Source organism: Prosopis cineraria, unplaced genomic scaffold, assembly GCF_029017545.1.
Source record: "Prosopis cineraria cultivar Desert tree isolate PC_DT_omini unplaced genomic scaffold, ASM2901754v1 PC13, whole genome shotgun sequence".
Classification (NCBI taxonomy): Eukaryota; Viridiplantae; Streptophyta; class Magnoliopsida; order Fabales; family Fabaceae; genus Prosopis; species Prosopis cineraria.
The window spans coordinates 1,675,772-1,697,625 of record NW_026555344.1 but is presented as its reverse complement, the minus strand read 5'-3'; the positions used below and the strand labels follow the sequence as shown (position 1 = coordinate 1,697,625).

General features: G+C 33.6%; 2 protein-coding genes and 1 long non-coding RNA gene across 7 annotated transcripts; 1 reads left to right on the top strand and 2 right to left on the bottom strand.

The window, feature by feature from the left end:
- Window positions 1-6,639: 6,639 nt before the first annotated feature.
- Window positions 6,640-9,872, bottom strand: LOC129290189 (uncharacterized). The gene is made up of 3 exons (XR_008588274.1): window positions 9,575-9,872; window positions 8,837-8,905; window positions 6,640-7,829 (listed from the first exon to the last, which is right to left on the bottom strand). It is a non-coding gene; the product is annotated as an uncharacterized LOC129290189 (long non-coding RNA).
- A 2,525-nt stretch (window positions 9,873-12,397) lies between these two features.
- LOC129291426 (3-methyl-2-oxobutanoate hydroxymethyltransferase 1, mitochondrial-like) lies at window positions 12,398-16,007 on the top strand. Of its 5 annotated transcripts, none has more exons than XR_008588678.1 (7): window positions 12,398-12,852; window positions 13,367-13,573; window positions 13,649-13,795; window positions 14,708-14,761; window positions 14,976-15,259; window positions 15,580-15,648; window positions 15,775-16,007. XR_008588678.1 is itself a non-coding variant. In XM_054928756.1 (6 exons), the coding sequence occupies exons 1-5, from the start codon at window positions 12,439-12,441 to the stop codon at window positions 15,243-15,245; spliced, it is 1,092 nt and encodes a 363-aa protein (XP_054784731.1). In that variant the 5' UTR covers window positions 12,398-12,438; the 3' UTR covers window positions 15,246-15,259; window positions 15,572-15,723. The 5 variants fall into 5 exon arrangements, 3 of the variants coding, with proteins under 3 accessions (XP_054784731.1, XP_054784733.1, XP_054784730.1); XR_008588677.1 differs by having other exon boundaries at window positions 15,572-15,648; XM_054928756.1 differs by lacking the exon at window positions 15,775-16,007 and having other exon boundaries at window positions 15,572-15,723.
- A 3,700-nt stretch (window positions 16,008-19,707) lies between these two features.
- On the bottom strand, window positions 19,708-21,561 carry LOC129291311 (WRKY transcription factor 22). The gene is made up of 3 exons (XM_054928600.1): window positions 21,010-21,561; window positions 20,769-20,879; window positions 19,708-20,597 (listed from the first exon to the last, which is right to left on the bottom strand). Exons 1-3 carry the CDS (start codon window positions 21,450-21,452, stop codon window positions 20,078-20,080), a joined length of 1,074 nt encoding a protein of 357 aa, XP_054784575.1. The 5' UTR covers window positions 21,453-21,561; the 3' UTR covers window positions 19,708-20,077.
- Window positions 21,562-21,854: the final 293 nt, after the last annotated feature.

Sequence of the window (21,854 nt, the reverse complement as noted above, 5' to 3'; positions counted from 1 at the left end):
TAAATGCGCCATCATTATACGTTTTATGATTTTATTACATGTAAATATGTTTTTACCTTTGTTTGAGTTTTTCTCAAAAATTTATTTAAATTATATCTGAGATTTTTTTTTTTACCGAAAAATTATATCTGAGATATACTTCTATCAAATTCGATAAATGAATGCTTCTCCAGAGTAAACTTTTGGGGGGTAAGCTAAAATCCACGACCAAGCATGCACTTTAATTAGACTGTGGGCAGACTCATCGTTGCTTTAACAGGGCTTTAGAACGTGACAGTACAGGGCCATTTGCCCCGAGGCATAACAAGTTTGTTTGCTTGTGAAAATCTTCAAAAACTGTGTGTTTAGTAGTTGGTCGATTGATAGATACAAGAGAAGGAATAAGCATAACTAAATAAGGCTCTTCATGTATATATATTAAAAGAGTTTAAAAAAGGCCAATTCTAACCTTAAAGAGCTAGCCTTTTTATTTTTAAGTTTAAAACTCAAATTATCATTTTTATACTATAAAATAATAGCTCAACCCTAAATATTTCAGGTTATTCAAAATAAGTATAAATGTGGGGATAACTTATTGCCTAAAATTAATCAAAAGATCAAGGTGTCTAATGTTTAGGCAAGAATTAAAGCGACATGGAAGAAAGTGATGAAGGGGTTAGAATTGGTGAATGAAGGTAGGGATGTTAGATAGAAGTGGGAAAAACATGGCACATTTTTTGTGAAGCCGGTGAAATATCCACTTTATCCAAACTCCATTTAAAACCATACACCATAGTAACTAAGAGGTTAACTCATAAATAGATTACCAAGTTGTAATTTAAGAAAATGAGATTTCAAGTTTTCACAATCCAAATTTAGTTAAAACCATTCATTAACTTTTTAATTAGACTAAAAACAAGTTACGAAAATATGTGATATTTTGGAAGGATGAAGCAAATTGAAAACAGTAGAAAAACATTTTATTTACTAAAAAATAAAGCAATGTGCCGCGGCTTGTTATTCTCTATGTCACGCGCCGTAGTGTGTTGCAACTTTTAATAGCAAAATCAGACAACTTTCAACATGCCCTAAATCTCTATCGGACATTCGAATGACATGATTTAGGTGTTTATGAAAAGTTCTTCTCATAAACTAGCTAATGATGTTTCACTTCCAAAATAAGTCACACTAAAAAGTTGGACACTCAAACACATTTTTATCACTTTTTCAACTTTCACAATCAAAAAGGGTGCCTTAAACTTAAAACAAATGCCAGAAGCCATTCCTAACATCCAGACTATATTCATTGGACTTAAGACTATATGTACAACACACCACAAGTGCACATACACTATTATAACACCATTTCACTCCTCAACCCCTTTTCATACCAAAATTAGAAGGTAGAGGTAATTTCATCGCATTACATTCAAAATCAATTATATCATGCTTAAAACAACTTTTATACACTTTCACTCGTATTTTGACCCTATCAACAATTATAACTTTCCAGGAACCACAATTCAGGGCTCAAAATACAAATAAAATATCATAAACATCCATGTAGTACAAGCGTAACACAATGCAACCTAAATTGGTACTATAAAGTCTATTACACAAAATAAACTATTCTTATAGGCGTGTATTAGGAATACACCGATTTCTAAGCCTCTAGAGCTTTCTCCCTCTCCGTACCCGAGCTAGAGCTTATAAAATGTTAAAGGATAGGGGTGAGTCTAGCCACTCAGTAACTAAGGTAAAACTTATCCTATACAGTTTCATATCAATTAAAATAAATACATAAGTATGAAATAGATTTTTATAAGACATGCTACGATACATAGTTTACATCTTTTCATTTTTGATTAACTCTTTTTTATCTCAACATAAGGTACACAATCATAAGATATTTTGACATACGACCATGACTTGATATATTAACTCAACTTGCCACAACTTAATCATGTGACACGTCATACAATTACATAGGCATTGATCAACCATCCTTATATCCTCCTTATTTTCTTTGACTGAAATTGTGAGCTATAACACTGAACAGGGCTCAATTCATGTGACTGGACTACCCCAAGCTTATTAATTGTGAGGTGTGACCTAGCTAAGAATCACATGACTTACTTCCAGACTATGGCATATTCCATTCTTGAATTTACGAGGTGTCGTATACTCTAGACTAATCTCCTCAATAAATTAGTAGAGATAGTTAGATTGTATTCCCTCAACAAATTATAAGACAATCCTTCAATAAATTGTGGGATGAGGCTATACCCCCATGCATCAGAAGGCGATTGGAATACCATATGAATTTTCTTTACTCTTCTCTCTAGGCGAACTCCCGCCCATTGAGTATGCCACATACAATGCTTACTCATTTTTTACAATCTCATTTATTTATTACCAAAATCAACATGTTTGGCTCACAACCATGCGCCACCTAAGTGAGCATCAAGTCTCATCTTTCACATATATCACATAAATCCATCATTTTCAAGCTCACATATTAATCTTTAACAAGCTCATTTTACAACTACTTTTACGTGTTTAATTCACATCAAAGAAAATACACAGACACATCATTATGTGGCCCGTTACACATCTTCAACAATGTCAAACATATATTTTCAACTCTTATCTTCCACTTTTAGATTACCCAAATGCCCTTATTTTCATGTTTGGGCTTACTTGTTGAGTTTATTAACTCTCTTTAGTCCTCAATAGTATTAATGAGCCATTAAATTCTCATTAATAGCATTACCATTCTTTCAACAACCCTCATAATTACTATTTTTGCATATTAATGTGGTCCAACAACCAAAAGTATCAAAACTCATTATTTCTAGGGTTATATACTCAAATCTACTCCCATTAACTCCATTTGAGTTAATAGATTTAGACATAGATTGAAAATTATCTCAAATTATCAAATCTTAACTAAATACTTTATAAATGTGGAAGAGAATGGAAGATTAGGGTGTAAGGTACTCACCTTTGGTGTTTAGTAGCTCTAACACATCGTAAATATCCTCAAGGTATGAACCCTAGCAGAGCTTTCCACTTGCTTTTCATTTTCTTCTTCTTTCTTTCCTATTTTCTGCTTTAGTTTGTGACTTAAGTTATGCAGAAAAGGGCTGTGCGCCACAGGATATGGCACAAAGAGGCCCTCCTGCTTCAGTCATTTATGCACCACGGCAGACATGCTGCATGTCGTGGCATGTATCATAAAGACTTTTCTTCTTGTTTTTTACCTTTTTTTTAATCCTCGAGTGGCCCATCTTTACTTCAGACCCACAACTAAGGTTGAAAATACAACCAATTACATTCATTAGACCTCCCTAACCACACCACATCAAATCACTCAATTTATATCATTAAATTTAATTAATCCTTTCATAATCCAAAGATTAAAAATTTAGGATGCTAGTCAGTGTATGAGCATATCTCTCATGCTCACATGCCAAAAGAGGCTATTTGGGATTAAATTTGGAAATTGAAAGTACCACAAAGATGTCGTATGTCCTTGTGGATTATTTCTTGTGGTAAACTTCTTACTAATGCTTGTAGACGAAGGCATGGTTTAATAGAGAATTATATATGCTCAATATGAAATGAAGGGGTGGAAGACTTTTGACATGTATTGAGAGACTACCTTATTACTCAGAATCTTTAACATTCACTTGTACATTTAGATAAATGGAATAGTTTCTTTGGGCAAGATTTGCATGCATAGATTAAATGGAATGTCTTTTAAACTAGCGCTATTGAGGGAAATGAGTGGAATATCCTATTTGCTATCATCTGTTAGTGGATTTGGCATGAAAGAAATGAATTCATTTTTTAACAAAAGCGTCTCAATAATGATTCTATTAAGTTCGAGAGCAATGATTAAGAGCATGATAGAGTTTGGAACGCATCTCTCGGGTTAGAGTATAGCTGAAAAGAATAAATGGATAACTCCAAATCGTGGCTGGGTAAAAGTGAATGTAGATGGAGCTTTTACTTAAGCCTCAAACTTAAATGCTTGTGGAGGACTAATTAGAGATTCTAATAGAAATTTCATTCAAGGATTTATGTGCAGGCTAGATAATAGGGATGTTCTCTCAGCTGAATTATAGGCTTGCATTCATGGACTAAAGCTTTCATGGGACTTAGGTTATTATAAAATTGAATTGGAATCTAACTTCACGAAGGCTATTGATTACATTTAACAAGGGTGTGACCCAGTTCACTTAGAGTATAAGGTTATTTATAAAGCTCAAATATTAGTAGAATGAACGCGATTGGGAGGTTTAACTAAGGCATGTTTTGATAATGATCAATGGAGCAGCTGATTAGTTAGCAAAATGTGGGTTAAGGGCTTTGCTTGGTTCCTACCTGGTACTGTAGATTCTTGAAGAACTTGCTAACATTTTAGATAAGATTATGTTCATGGTGAATAACAAATACCAGTCGTGCCAAAGACGCTGAGTCTCAATTGATAACAAAAGGGTTTCAAACTCTCTTACCACAGTTTACTTAGATGTAAAATGATACAAGACTTTGGTAGAATAAGTATTCAATTTTATTGAAATGTGAAAAGATTACGGACCTAAAACTAACAGACTAACTGATAAACTAAAAAGGCTAACAAATGTAAAATTATGAGTCTTTGATTGAGTGTTGACTAATTTTTTCTGTGTCTTCTTTTTCTATTTATAGTGTCAGAGTAGCGGTAGCCTCTTCCTTGAAACCTAGTACGTTTTGCTAAAGAATCAGGGATCTCACGAAACTCATAACACGGTCTTTACTCCATGCTCTCTATTTTGGTAATCAACTCGTTTTATTGAGATACTTGGGTATGAGGTCCGCAGATTTTGACACTACTTAAGATTGTGTCTTTCACACCAACGGTCTAATATTTACAGTTGACAAAATTTTAGCACGTTTACTTATTGTGGCCTTTATAAAGTCTCGGGGTCGACCCTTTTCGTTTATCTTAGGCTTGACGCTTCAATTACTCAGCCAAACTAGCCCTATAACCTATTTGAGTGATGTTTCATATTTAGCCTAAATAGATTGTAATAATACTTATAGGCTAGTTGGTTTTTTAGGTTCAATTTGTGATATAAAATAAAATAAAATAAAATAATAGCTCAACCTTATTATATTTCTCATGAGTTATGACCGTCATTGACAACTCCTAGCAGACATTCACTACATTTCAAAAACCCTTTCACCAAAAATAACGACGACAATAATAATGAGTCAATAACACACGACTCAATTTGAAAAATGAAAGTTTTCTCCTTACGTGTGGCAACCTTCCTGCACCATTAAGGGTACATTTTGTAAGCTCACTTTTCACATCCCAAATGTGGTTTTTAACTTTTGATATGTAGGATGTTGTTTGGGATATATTTTTATGATGAAATGTTCTTTTCAAAAGGGCTTTTAAATGGATATGAAATTAAAAAAATAGGAAGCAACTTTTGGGAGCTTGTGAAACGCAAATAAGACAATGTGAGTATTAATGATTGGTATCTAATATTGTAAAAGACCATGATACCCTCATTTTCTCCTTCTTCACGTGCAATCAACACTAGCCTCTCTCATTCTGCATATTCCCTCGCTCGCTCATCCCTTGCTCACTGATCGACAATTCATCGCTCCGCCATCACTCCTCCTTCTCTCCTTTGTCTCTCCTCTGCCATCTAGTCACAGATTTGGAGCTCCTCATCTCTTCACTTCCCTGAGCTTCTCGCCTCTTCCTTTGTTGTTGGTTTCACTATTACTCTACCTCATTTCTTCATTTCTATCATCAATTATTCATGGATCGAGCTCATTTTAGGACTTAGATGACGTTGCAAAGCTGAGAGAACTCAATACACTTGGATTTGCAATCTGTAGAGTGTAAAACTGAACCTTCAAACCAACTTTATGAACTCAAGCCGGCTTCTTTAATCTGCAAGGTATGATAGTCTACAAACATTTTTTATTAGATTTGGAAATGATGTTCCTCTGTTTTACATCAGTAGACAAAAATAAAGCATAATGTGGTGGATTTAGTGTGTATTTTTTATCTGCTTTGTTTAGTGGTGACCATGTTCTTTGTAGACCCAATGTTTTTTTTGCCTTCTTTTGATTGCCATCTGTACAAAATAAGAACGTAGGAGTTTAGTTCTTTTTAGACCCAGTTAGCAGCAAGCATGTTCTTTGAGATATGTAATCTCACAAATAATATAGGGAGTGATACAATATTGCCTGCGACATGGTGTTTTACTTACCTTAAACATAGCTTACCTTTAAGAAGAAAAGCATTGATCACACTAGCCTCCGAAGAAAAAAGTTACTGTAATAAAATTTGCATTCCTGAACCTTGCAGCTTACCATTTTTAGCAGAACCTGACTGCCTATGCTTATTCCAACCAAAGGGCAAGGGAGTGTCAATCCTTAAATTAGCTAGGAAAGCCCATATACCAAATGGCAAGATTATATATCTCAAAGAACCTCCAATTAAATATCATGCCATATATATATATATATATATATAAGACAGACAAAATTTAGAAATGAGCTCATTCCTTAAATGGTAAGTGGGCTCTCTGTAAATTAATATAATGCCAATTTTATTTCATAGTATATATTATGTATAAATATTTTAACTCTTTCAACTTGATTATTGAGAATATGATATTTAGATAGTAAAAATGAGTAAAGAGAAGGCACTATGGACTATTGAAGAAACTGAATTGTTCATTAAATTAGCTCTCTAGCAAGTTAGAAAAAAAAGTGTAAAGGCTCTACTTTATCAAAGGAAGGTTGGGAAGTGCTAATGCAACAATTCAATGCATTAAACTTTAGAAGCTATGATAAGAAACAGCTGAAGAACAAATGGGATAATTTGAGGAAAGACTAAAATATATGGGATAAACTGTTGAACAAAGAAATTGGTCTGGAATGAGATAGTGAAAAGAATACTATATTAGCACCAAAGGAGTGGTGGAATCAAAAGATTAAGATGTATAATTATTTATAGCATGCTATATATTTGATGCTTTATTTTGTAAATATACTAGACTCAATTCTTGCAAATGTGTAGGAGAATCCTGAGTATAGGAAATTCAGACATAGAGCACTTCTATATGTATAAGAATTGACACAATTGTTTTAGCCAGTTGCAGTACGGGACACTTACATGTAGATACTTGCGGCTGATGATCCGCAAGATGTGTATAGGCCTCAATTGGATTTGACTGAAGGATAAGGAGACAGTGATGATGTGAGAAACATTAGTGGAAGAGCTCTCCTTAAAATTGGGCAGGTTAATTTGAATAATGCATACAGTGGTGGTGCTAATTCAGAAAGTAAGCAAAAGAGAGGTGAAAGTGGTTAAAACAAGAAGGGAAAACATCTTGCAATTGTGATGGTTGATTCAGTAAGTCAATTAGTGGCCACACAAGAGGATAGGCGTCACGCCCCGAAAAATGGGAGTGATCGGCATGAGATGTGAACTATATCACACATCCCTTAAGCCTCAAATCAAAAAAATATTCCATTTTTCAAACATAGTTGGATTTATATTGTAATTCTGACATCCTTAATAATATTCATTATAATAAAAGCTTCAACATTTTTTTATATAAAATAAAATAGGATTCTTTCTATAGTTAACGTGGATCCTCTAAAACATAATTTCAAAATAAATCACATAATCAAATATTTACATTAAAGAAAAGGCATTTCAAAAAATAAAATAAGATAAAAATAAAAACAGAAACAGAAACAAACAAACATTCACCTAACATAGTTGTAGGCCCCTCAATGACAGACAGGAGGTCCAACATCAGTTAATGAATCTGAGATCAAAATATTTTCCAGTGAATAGCATCCCCAAAAATAAACTTTAAAAGAGTAACATAATAAACTCAAATAATTAAATAAAATAATTAAAGAGATGATAAATCAATATAATAAAATCAATAAATCTCTAAGTTTAATCATAATTATAAAATGAGAGTGAATTGAAAATTTCTTTATTCTATCTTGAAGAAATCAAATTATCTACATGTAAATCAAAATAATAAATTCACTAATTAAAATCATTGAAATTTCAAATACCAAATGTTAAGTAAAAATTTAAAATTTTGAGGACTTAATAGAACAAGTAACAAATGTGGACACACAGTCCACGAGGGTAAATAACCAAACGCGGCTTATGTCACGAAAACAAACGTGGACACATAGTCCATGAGGATAATCAACCAAACACAGCTTGAGCTACGAAACAAATATGGACACACAGTCCACGAGGGTGATGCTAACCAAACGCGGCCAAAGCCACGAAACAAACGCGAGTACAACGCCCGTGAAATAACAAACGTGAGAACAGAGCTCACGAAAATCAAAGTAGCTAGTCATTAACCAAGGCGTGCCAAGGGCTAACGGAGCTGCCGCTAGCAACTAGTGTTCTGTATAAAGTCCCCTTCAAATTCATTTTCAAACATGTGAGAAAATAATCATTTTTCAAAATATAAAATCCTCTTTTCAGTACCAAACTTGCATGAATTAATTCAAAATAATCAATCTTTTCAGTGTAAAAATTCATAACTAACATCTCATAAACTTTTTCACCAATTTTCATAATTATCTTTATTGAATAAAGGAACATTAAAATTTGTAAAAATCATTTTCGTCAATCTTTTAAGTATATTTCTTAAGAAAAGTACTAACACAAATCATAATTTAATTAACAAGGTAACTAATATTCATCATAGTTGTTAATAAGAATAATATGCATAAAAAAATGTAATAATTTCAATGAAAGACTTTTATTGACAAGTTGACTGAGATACTATTCACTTACCTGAAAAGTTTCCAAATATAATTTACTTCCAACTTAATCCTCTTGCAGCGATACTTGGTCTTTCATCTCCTAGTGTCCAAATAATACTATAGTCATTTTTCCTATGAGTTTAATAAACTTCCTTCTAACACAACATAGTTGATTCCAACAATTCACATTTTTCCAAACATCATCATTTATATCACAAAGCTTTTTCATATATCTTTGACCATTGCTAAATTATTAAATGGAGAGAAAATCCTCTCATAGACCTTTTAACAAACACCTAATAAGCATCAATTTCTAGTTCATTCAATGGATCTTCCTAACCTCAATCACTGGCCCAATAATTTGTAAGCATCAATAATCAATCCAACTTCAACTAAAATTCAAAACCACAACATCATTTCAATTTTTTTTAATTAAAAAAAATTCAGCTTAAACCAATTTCCCCTTCATACTCAAACACAGACGGTAGCACAAGGCAAGAAAAAAATCTACAGCCTCAATCATTATAGTGCACACACGCCCCATGGATTCAAATCTCCTAAACGCTACAGCATTCTAGGAGTAAAAGGAAACACCGAAGCCCCATTGTCAGACTCGAAAATTCCATAAAGTGGAAGAGAGAAAAATTTGAATCCTCACCACAGACCAATCACGATGGAGCAGGAAGAAAAATTCAAAGCTCCTTTTAATCAGTTCAACGACAGTGAAGAAATAGAAGGGGAAGGAGTCGGTACACCACAGAAAACATACCAGAACAAGGACGACGCAGAACAGGGAGAGACCTTTGGTGAGCTGCACGAAGAGGAAAAACAGAGGAAAGAAGTCGAAGCTCCCTCCACGGCAACCGCACAGCACAACGCAACATCTAAAGAAGAAGGAGGAGGCCTGCGATGAAGGAGGAGGAGGAAGAAGAAGACCCGACAACAACGCAGGGGAGGAGAAAAATCCAAGAACTTGACAGAACTCCCTGCTGCAGACGAACAGCCACTTGCAACGACGCTGACGACAGTTGAAGTCGGAGAAGGAAGGCGGGAGAACAGAGGTGTGATCGGAGCTCTCTCTCTCTCTCTCTCTCTCTGCGCCACTCGGCTCCAGAAAAATCGACAATGGGTGTGAAGAAGACTGAAGTGTGCATGCGTTTTGTGCGTGCATTTATATATATATATATATATATATTTCAGAGCTGTTTTTTTTTATAATAATTTTGCCATACTAACAAAATAAAATATTCACTTTCTAAATCAATAAATAAAGACTCATTAAGCTACTAGTTTAATTTATTATAACAATCCCAAAATTTATATAGACACAATCAAAAATATATATTATTTTTATTAATTAATTAATTTTATTATTATTAATTGATTGATTGATTTTATATTTTTATTATTCATCATCATCATCATTATTTTTTAAGGCTATTACAATAGGGTTTCAACACTAAAGTCAATTCTTAATTCCATAGAAGGTGGAACAAAACTAGTTGATCAAAATATAGTGGATGTTGCAAAGGAACTTTATGAAATCAAGGAGATTGCTTGTGATGAGGTGCTTCTTGGACAGTGTGTTGTGGCCTTGCTAGATAAGACTGCAAGGGACATGTATATTGAGCTTAGGGACAATCGAAGAGCATTAGTGGCCTATTTGAAGTGCTTAGACAAAAAAGTAAATTAGATCAATCCTAACTTGCCTTCTTAATATTTTAAATCTAGTTAGTGCCGTTTAAGTTGTTAACTTTGTTTTGAAACTGACTATATTATTTGACTCTTGTTTTATGTGTTTCTTATGTTAAGTCATGGACAATGGTGTAATGGTTGTTTAATTATGCTATACAGTTTTTATAAATGACAATACGCAATCTCACTTATTACAATTACTTATACTTGCGGAAGATGATGAGGTTGAGGCTATTACTGCAATAGTATCTAATTACTCAACAACTTTGTTGAAAGAGCCTTGTAGAATTAATTTACAATCAAGTCATGCATGGGTGCAAGAAATTTTGCAAGGGCATTCTCCGAGTTGTTATGACGTGTTTCATATGGAAAAAGATGTTTTTTTTCAACTTTGTGATGAATTGACACTATGATTTGTGTCCAACCAAAAGAACAAGGATTCATGAAATGGTCGGTATGTTCCTAAATATTGTTTCACACGGGGCAGGAAATATGATGGCACAAGAATGATTTCAACATTCAACAGAGACTGTTCACAGACATTTTAGAAATGTATTGCATATTTGTGAGAAGCTAGCAAAGGAATATATCCAACCAAAAGATCACATTGTTCAAGATATTCATTCAAAAATTTTAGGTGATCTGTGATATTGGCCATTCTTTAAAAATGCCATAGGAGCAATTGATGGAACACATATCCCATGCGTGGTCAGTGTTAAAGAGCAAGGAAAATATATTGGAAGAAAAGGCATTCCAATACAAAATATAATGGCTGCATGTGATTGAGAAATGTGTTTCACTCGTGTTATGGTTGGATGGGAAGGGACTGCCTATGATACTCGTTTGTTTGACCATGCACTCACAAGGCCAGACATGAAATTTTCATATCCACCCTAATGTATATTTCATATTTATCTAATTTAAAATAATTTTTTCAATATTTTTTGGGACCTTACAATTTTTATTTTTTTATTGATAGGTAAATATTATTTGTTAGATGCCGGCTATCCAACGTCACGTGTATATTTAGATCCTTGTAGATTTCATAGGTACTACCTCCTAAATTACAGACGTTCATCCGAATTTGCTAATAATAATGAGATTTTTAATTATTATCATTCAAGCTTAAGGACCACGATTGAAAGGACTTTCGGAGTTTGGAAAAACAGATTCGCAATCTTATGACACATGCCTAACTATCCATTTGTGACACAAGTTCATATCGTTGGGACAGCAATGACTATACATAATTTTATTAAAAAAAGATCTGCAATTGATTTTAACTTTAGGCATTTTAAGGATGAAAATATGGTTAACACTAATGATGATAATGATGAGCATGTATTTTCATCAACAATTTCAAGTATAGTTTTTGATAGGGAGATAAATGGATTTTAAAATTCTATTAGAGATCAGATTATATATTATAGATTGAACCATTAATCATATAACTATTTAATATTAGTAAATATTTAACTATTTATTACATAATTTTTTTCAAAATTAAATTTTATATTTTTTCTTATTATTTAACATTTTAAATTTTTTGTTATTTTAAATTTGTTTCACATTTTTAAACATTACTAATATATTATATTTGCATGATAAAAATTATAAATTAATATTTTTTATTATTATATATTAAAAAATATATTTTAAAAGAATAAATTTTTATTAATCTAAATAAATTTTAGTTTGTCAAATTAATTTTTAAAAAAATATATTTAAATATAAATTTTATTATAATAATTGACTTTCATTAAATTAATTTTTATCAAATAAATTTTTATTAAATTGATTTTGATTTTTAATTTTTGATGAATTGAAACCAAACACACATTGAATATTATATTATATTAATAAAAGTATTAAATTCTTCTGCCGAAGCAGCCGGGCACCGTCGCACCACTTCCTTCGTCTCTCCCCGTTTCCTCCAAAATGGCCTTCTTCACCTCTCTTCTTAGAAGAGCTTCTTCTTCTTCTTGCTCATCTCTTCTTCGGAACCGGGGCTTCAGCAATCTCCCTGAAGACACGGTGTATGCGGGACCCACTTCCCAGGCCTCGATCAAGACAGTGACGTTGGCCTATCTTAGGCAGAAGCATAGAATGGGCGAACCCATTACCATGGTCACTGCTTATGATTACCCATCGGCGGTGCACTTAGACATGGCCGGTATCGATGTCTGTCTCGTCGGAGATTCGGCTTCCATGGTAGTTCATGGACACGACACCACTCTGCCCATCACCCTCGACGAAATGCTTGCTCATTGTCGTGCCGTCGCTCGTGGTGCTAAGCGGCCGCTTCTGGTAGGCGACTTGCCTTTCGGAGCTTACGAATCGAGTACTGGTCAGGTGCGTTTGTTTTGGTTTAGTTTCGCTAACAGTGGTGGAGTTTGTCTTAGGAGCTTGAAATCCCATTTGTTTTGTTGATGAGGAAGCTTTGTTTCTTCCTTCAGAAGTTCACGCTTTTTCTCGAACAAAATATATGCAAATGTGCTTTACATAGCCATTTTTGTCGAGACAAAATCCGGGTAGCAGGGAAGGAGGTTTGGTATATTTCTTTGGAAGTTGAGAAGTCAATTTACCTTTTCGCAGAAACAAAAATTTTTGAACATGCTTTTTATAGCCAGCTGTGGGAACGGAGTTAATTTAGGTGAAATTGACATTGACATCGAAGATAGAAGATTTTATTTTATTTCTTGTACAATTACAACTCAGACCAATATAGATTCCTTTTATGGGTGGTTAAAAGAAACAGAGAGATTAGGAATAAAGGATATAAGCGTCTCACTTCAGTTTCACTATCTGAGCTTAATTAATGTACACAATGTTTTCATATGCTCCTGCTCATTTTGATTATAAACAGGCAGTTGATACAGCAGTTCGCATATTAAAGGAAGGAGGAATGGATGCAGTAAAATTGGAAGGAGGGTCGCCTTCAAGAATTACAGCAGCAAAAGCTATTGTTGAAGCTGGAATTGCTGTCATAGGACATGTGGGACTAACTCCACAGGCCATTAGTGTTTTAGGGGGTTTTAAGCCTCAGGGAAAGAATGTGTCTGGTGCTGTCAAGGTCTATTTCTCCCACATCCATCTATTTGAGACTCTGCACAATTTCTCTAAGGTCCTGAAAGAAACTTCTGTGTAGGTTGTAGAGACTGCTTTGGCTTTTCAGGAAGCTGGATGCTTCTCTGTTGTTCTAGAGTGTGTGCCTGCACCTGTGGCTGCTGCGGCAACCGCAGCCCTTCAAATACCCACAATAGGAATCGGGGCTGGTCCATTTTGCAGTGGACAGGTTAGCTGGCTTAATGGTCCTTGTACCTAATGTTCTATGCTTGATGTTTACCTTTTCTAACAGTTGAATGGCCTAGATTCATACCACTGTTTCTCTTCAGTTGAAAATCACTTGACCATTACTTTATTTTAAGGTACTTATTCTTCATCAAGTGGCTTTCCCAGGCTCTCTCTGCGATAACAATTTGATGCTCCCGCATAAAATGTTTGCTTTTTGTTTTTTTCTTTTGGGTAAAATAAAATGTTCACTTCTGATCTGTATATATTCAGATAGAAATGTTAAGGTTGGTCTTAAGAGCTAGCGCCTAGCAGTAGCTATTATTAAATATCTAATTATTTAATTATTTCATCAATGAATGTGAAACAATGAAGGAAAGCTGTATAAATTAACAACTTTATGCATGCTATAGTGCTATTTTAGCCACTGAAATTACCGTCTGTTCAATCCTTTGCACCTTGTGATTTCAGCAGTTGCATTTCCTGTATCCATGATATTTATACTTATAGGAGACTTGATCTAGCTATCCCTTTCTCATGTCTCACTTGGCGGAGATCTTTACACGTTTCCAACTTCGGAATAATAAAGACATATTGAAGGTTCAATTTCGATCACATCAGTGCAGTATGAATTCTTATACTTCTTACTAAATTATGCCTGAGCTTTTTATCATGATCTCCCTCTTCTATGGAAGACAAATTCCTAGGTAGAACGGTATAGAAAGATTAGTAAGGCAAACCAAACATCCGTACGTAAGTTTAGCATGTTAGGCACACTTTTTAGCTAGACTGACTTCTAACGTACTTGCTTGGCCAATCTGTTCCCGATGGACCAGAACTATACATGAATCTTCGTTTCCAGAACTTGATTATTTTGTTAGACAGACTTTCTAATTTCATTCTAATGTCCAAGCAGGTGCTAGTTTATCATGACTTGCTTGGTATGCTGCAACATCCCCATCATGCAAAGGTATTTTTGGCAACTTTTAGCCCAAGATTTCTTCTTTCCTTTTTCACATTACTTGGTAGAGATCTGTATGTGCACAACTACTGTTTTTTTCAGGAAAAATTATATTAAAATGCGAAGTGGCATAAAACCCATTTATAGATCCAACTAGTGTTTAAACACAATGAACAAAATTGAAGAAGAAAATATATCATGAACTCTGAATCTTCTGCTTCAGGTCACTCCAAAATTTTGTAAGCAGTACGCTCGTGTTGGAGAGGTTATCAATAAAGCCCTCCTGGAGTACAAGGAAGAAGTGACAAGCGGCTCATTTCCTAGTCCTTCCCACAGCCCATACAAGATCAATGACACAGATGTTAATGATCTTCTAAATGAATTGCAAAGGTTAGGTTTGGACAAGGCAGCATCGGCAGCATGTGAAGCAGCTCAGAAGGTAAAAGAATCATCCAAATCAGTGACAGAAAATCCATCAAAGGGAATGGTTTAGAAAGAGTTGAACAGGTTATTCTTCCTTTTCCCTCTAATCTCCTCTCCTTTAAAACACTACAGCCAATACCATCTCTTAAGGCAGGTAGACCCTGTTATGGTTATTAAAAAATAGTGACATTATCAATGTAGTACTCTAGTCATTTTTCGTATCATTATAGTACCTGAAAATATGATTCTTGTTTCGACTTTATATGATATTTGATAGTTAAAAAGATTGCTTGGCATAATCAATTTAGTAGCTCTGGAATGCATGCATATTTTTAGGCATAGAAGTGTTGCACATAAAGTTGTTTATATTATCAAATTGATAATCAATCGTGTCAGGTTTTTAGGACCAAGTCGGGGTTTAAAGAACAGCTTGAGACATGAAAGCTTGCACAATTTCTGGCACTGTTTGGAAGGTGATAATAAATTATTTGAATTGGTTAATCAGTTAATCCTTTAAGCCATGAACCAATATTTCCATAAGCTAAATGATCAGTCCTATTATAAAATCGCTTGTAATTCCCAATAAAATATTTGTCTAGGCAAGGGATAATCTGACTCAAACAAATTGAGTGGAGGCTGAAGGAAGAGAAGAACAAAAATGGATAAAAAAAAAAAGTGCCAAAAATGTATAAATCCCGAGTGTTGATTGAGGTTTCTTGCCTTCCTTTTCTGGTACTATAAATCCCTCCTTGAAACATACTATATATTGGAAGCAGCAAGGTACGGGTTGACTTTCGTTTTTTTTTTTTAGCGTCTTTTTTTTGGCTACACCCCCCGCCGTGGGGGGGGGGGGGGCGCCAACTGTCATGTATTGTCCCTTTACGAGTGTACTCAGGCGTGAAATGTGATCAAAGTTTGTGTTATTGACTTTAGCGATGGTTTTAAACGCTACGTTTTTTCCAGGTCCCAAAAAAAAAAAAAGCGCTACGTGTGAAAATGTGCTCTTACTTTATACATAAAAGTGCTGCGGTGTATTTAGAGAGAGAGAGAGAGAGAGAGAGCTTTTACAGAGCATGCATGTACCGGCGTTTCTCAGTGTGCTAAAAATATGAGTTATTGCAGTGTATTTAAAAAAAGGTTGCAAAATATTGCTTTGATTGTAGAGCATTAGATTGTCATTTTTATTGATTATTTTTAGTTTAATCTGATTCCTAAATTTTTTTTGTACGAAATGGTTGTAACATGCTAGCTTAGATGATCAAATAAAAACAAATAAATCTGAGCTTCGTGCCAAAAGCGAAAGTCTTGAATATAATTATTAATGACATTCATCATCCTCAAAGATATTAAGTTATACAAAGTGCATAACTATGTATGAATATATAATTGGTGGAAGATAACTTTCGGGGAATTTACCCAATCCACTAGCAATGAGATCACATAAGTTATTGATTATTGATTATCTGGCGCCAAGCAAACCAGACAAAATGAATTGGAGTGCCTAACATGTTATCTTCGCGCTGACGTGGCCCCCTCTACTCAGGACATGCCGATTGGGCTTACGTGAACTGCTTTGTCACTTCGGCCTGTTTCGTATTTCTGAAGAAACCCAATTTTATTTTTTATTATGTCACGAATTGAAAATATTTATGCATATATATAATCAATTGTGCTGCTGGCTACTGCTACTCCCTCCATCCACTATTATCAAGTATATTTTTAAGATATATACTTTTATCTACTTAAATTAAGACAAGTAAATTTTAATGTATTAATATTAATAACAAGAATTTGTTATAAAATAAATAATACATAAAAAATTAACATGTCTTGATTTGATTGGAGACAAGTATTTTTAATATATAAGATTAGGTATATAAGTTTTTTTTCTTTTTAATTTGTAAGGCATTTTTACAGAATGTTAAAAGCAATTAACATGATCATTTTAAAATGTCTCTGACAAATGAAAAAATTTCTTGACCCCTCAATAATTTGGTTTATTCTCCATTCAAGAGTCAACTGTATTTAATGAAAGATGCACTGAAAGAGATTCAAAAACTTTGGGAAAGTTAACTACTTACATTAGTCTATTTCATCCGATATTTGGTCCTATTTATAGGATAAAGTTTTAAAATTCTATCTAGTCCTGAGTCAATAAAGATGAAGTGGTTGATGTTCTTTTGACATTGCCCTATTTGATTGCAACAAGTTGTCGTCAAGCTTTTAGTTCCTAAACACATACTTATTGTGACCATTGATTTCAATGAAGAGCAAAATTTAAAAGTCAAGTAGTTTTTACAAGTTTAAAGATATTATACATCATTTCTTAAAAACTATCCCATTTGATCCTATTATATAGCACTTTTTAAAATGATTTTTTGGTTCTCAATAAAGGCACCTTGTAGGATATTTACATTTCTCCAATCTTACCTATTCAAGTTTATTAACTATGAAAGAGAATATAATACAAATATGAAAAAATTTCATTTAAGTGGAGATAAAATTTAAAATTCATTCTATTTTCAGACAAATTTAATGACCTAGCCACATTTTTTTATTCTGATAAAGTAATTAGATGTGCGTTATAATGGAAACCATAGGGAAAATAAAATCACTCCTCTAATCCTAATTATAAATTATTTTTAACATGTTTCACTAGTATAAAAAATTTTAAAACTCATTAACTCTATTTTAAAATTTAAAAAGTTTTCAATTTTGCCCCTATTAAACATGAACAAATTAATAGCATATTTTTTCTTTTCAACATTCAATGGAGGGTAAAATAGAGAATTCATAATGAAAATTTAATAATATGATTTATAAATAAAACTAAAAATATTCTTGTCTCTTTGTCCTATAAATAGGGTCAAAAGAAATAATTAACATCATGGTGTGATTGGCAATAAGAAGAGGATTTGAGTTCGTTAAAAATATTTTATAATAATAAATGAAGTGTGGATATTATTTACAGACCAAAAACGAAGTATCATAGCTGAAATGGAAAACTTGTTCCGATATTGCATATGCATGAAAGATGGGAATGGAATCAGCTATTAATGCAAATAAGAGTTGGTTTCAAAATTGAAAGGTTGATTCTTGGGAAAGGGATTCACGCACCGATCCACCAGTAAAATGGATATGCTTGGGAATTAGAACCTAATTCCCTCCTCATTTTTTTCTCTTAATTTCACGTCTCACCAGTTGCCTATTGGTGCCTACGCGCGCGCGCGCGCGCAGTACTCATGGAATAAGTATCTATCGATTATGCAACTCTACGGGCGACTTTTTTTTTATTTAAATACATATAATAGTAATTTAATTCATAATGAATAAATAATTAAATTATATTTCATCTCAAATTTTAAAATACTTTTAAATAAAATTTTATATGTCAATAAATTTCATTAAATACATCTAACAACTTTATCTTTCATAATAAAAATATAAAAAAATATCTATCATTTATTAATATATTAAAAAGAAAAGAGATAAAAATTAATTATAAAGAGAGAAAATATAATATTTAAATGATATATTTAATGAAATATTAATCTACGTAAAGTGTCTTATATTTTAGAATAAAAAAACTCCTTTAAAAATATTTTAATTTAAAACAAATGGAGTAACTAGTACTATATATATATAGTAGAATATAGGCTTAATGTGTTTATATGTTTTCCTTTGTTTTTTTTTTTTTGGTTATAATATTCAGGATAATTTCCAAATTTATAAGCGATTAAAATATATTCTCTTAATAGTTATTATTTTTAGAAGAAATTTTCTCATTAATTTTATAATGTGAAATTTTATCATGATTTATAAATAAATATCTTTATGATTTATTTATATTAGTTTTATAAATGGAATTAACACAATGAATTTAATGTTTTAAAAAATATTACTTCTTTCATTAAAAAAATATAAGTCATTTTTAATCAAATATTACCTTCAATAAAGTAGTTACTTATTTTAAATTAATTTTATTTTTTTATATTTACACTATATAATAGTGTGTCTCACTCTAAAAAAATATAAAGTGATATATTTAATAGTGATTTTTTTTTAAAAAATAATGATTACATTTTAAAGGACTAAATTTTTTTTATATTTTTAAATATTTAACTTTTTAAAAAATATTTTATATATTTTTTTTAAGAGAGGGTGTACAATAAATTAAATCAACTCTCCCGCATTGCTGCGATGATTTCAAGTCAAATTAATATTTAAAGAAATAATATTCTTGTCAAACCAAGACATGCTTTTAAAATTAGGTTTTTTTTTTTCTTTTGCGACTAAATATATTTAATTTAATAACTACTAATTCTTTTTTACGGAGTTTACCCGGAAACAAAGAATCTCACTTCCCAATCCCATGGGCTATGGCAAAGTCAGAAAATAGTATTTAGAATTGCCAAGAAAAAGTCAACCCTAAGTAAATTAAATTAAATTAAAGCAAAAGCCAATTTACCAAAGGCAATAACCAATTTCCAAACACATCAATCAATCAGATCAATCGAAAAAACAAAGCGGCATCATCCTAAAAAACTGTTCAGAAACAATCTTGGATTATATATAATATATCTAAGACATCAATCCCTAACAATCTCTACTGAGATTAACAGAGGCATAAAGTCCCTGATCTACCTTCTCTTCAGTTCTTACTGTACTAGAAATTTTGGAAGACGAACAACTTTTATCTTCCATGGTTAGCGATGATTCCTCCAAATTGTTCAACCTCTACAGAAAATTAAAAACTAAAACCATTAAAAAAATGTCAATTTTTTTTGGTTGTTCATAGTCATACATACATGCAATGAAAAAGATTTGATCTGTACATAATGCATTATACATGTACAAGTTAAATCTGAATCATTGTATATATGCCGAGAGCCTCCCAATGAGTCAACAATTGCCACCAGCGGTGGTGGCAGCGGCATTAGTGGTCGGCCATGCCGGGAGAGCGAAACCAGTAGAGAAGGGATCGGCGAAGCAGTCTACGGTAACAGGGGCCACCGGCGCCGGAGGTGACGGCCCGGTAAGTTCATCTAACCCTTCGAAGAAATCATCTGTTAACACAGAATCTGATAAGCCAAGTTCTTCATCTTCCTCTTCCTCCATCAAATCTTCCATTTCCACCTTGCTTTCGAAGTCTGCGCTTCGAGGTACTGTCTCCCCTTCTTCCACCCCAGACGTCACCGGAGAGCCGGTTTTCGTCGGGGCTTTGTCTGTTTCATCTCCGGCGGCGGCGGCGGCGGCTGAGGGCTTCTGGCGGGTGGAGCCGGCGAGAGAGTTCCGATGAGTAGGAGCAGGGTGGTTATGCTCCGCCGTATAGGTGACTATGAACAGCGACGGGTCCGATCTGTTCCTTTCCACTTGTTTCCGAGCTAAACATCCTTTCGAGCTGCTACATCTGTAATATCCCCTGTTCATCGCACAACAACACGAAGCTTTATTAAGCCATAAATCATACCATTTGCGGCTTCTTTTTCGCACTAAGAATCTCAATTCGGATCCCAAATTGCACCAAATTTAACACACAAAACATTCCCAACAATTTATATGTAGAAAAAATGGTAAAAAATCGAAAAGTTACCTTGGATATGGAGAGCCTTTGATGGGTTTCTGGCCATATTTCCGCCATGCCCAGATATCAGAGGAGAGAGACTCAGCTGGAACCTGACAAACTTTCTTAAGCTGATTCTTCCTGTAACGGAACATAACACAAAGAAATCATGAGTCACAGTTCACAGGCATTACTTTTCTCAAGAAACAGCCAAAGGTAAAAAAAGAAAAAAAGAAAAAAAAAGAAAGTGAAGATGAAATTCTCAATTCACCTTCTTTTAGATCTCGGGGTGGTGGAGACAGGACCGGCATGAGACAACTTATTCTTGGGCTGCAGATTCTGTTGCTTGTGCTGTGTCTGAACTGGTTTGGTGGGAACAGAGGGAGAATTGTAGGAGAAGGATGAGGAAGAAGGAGACAGAGGGGAAACTAGTGAAGACGATGACGAAGGAGGCTTGGATGATTTGGAGAAGAAAGGCTTACAAAGCTCGTGCAATTCTTCAACGGAGCAAGAGGGTCCGGCTTCAAGAGGGTCCAAATCCGAGAGGGACAAAACTTGGGTAACTTTCTCAGCCCCAGCAAACATAGGAAGCCGAAAAACAGAGGAAGAGACGGAGGCGGAGGCGGAGGCGGTTGCAGCGGTGGAGGAGGAGGAGGAGGAGGAGACGGTGGCGCAGCCTCTGACGACAGCGTGCAGATCCCAATCGTCCTCCATAACTGTAATGAGAGACAGGCTCTGAAAATGTCAGTAGCACCTTGCTGCTTTGAGAGAGAGGGACAAAAGAAGGCGCTGACTTTTTGCGAGAGAGAGATGATAAGGTGCAATGAGTGAGAATTGGGACGCTTATATAGAGAGAGAAAGTTGGTGTGTTGTTTTTCAATTCAGGTTCACATTGTGTCTAATTTGTGAATGAGGGATGAAAAGAAAAGCAAAAAGTCAAGGGTAAATCATATTACATAAATTCTTATTTTTAATAAATTATACTATCTTTATTTTAAATATTATTTTTTAATAAAATAATTATTCACTTTTTAATTAATCTTATCTTTTTATATTTATTTTTATTAAATATCCTATAATAAATATAAAGTCATTATCAATAGAGACACTTTAAAA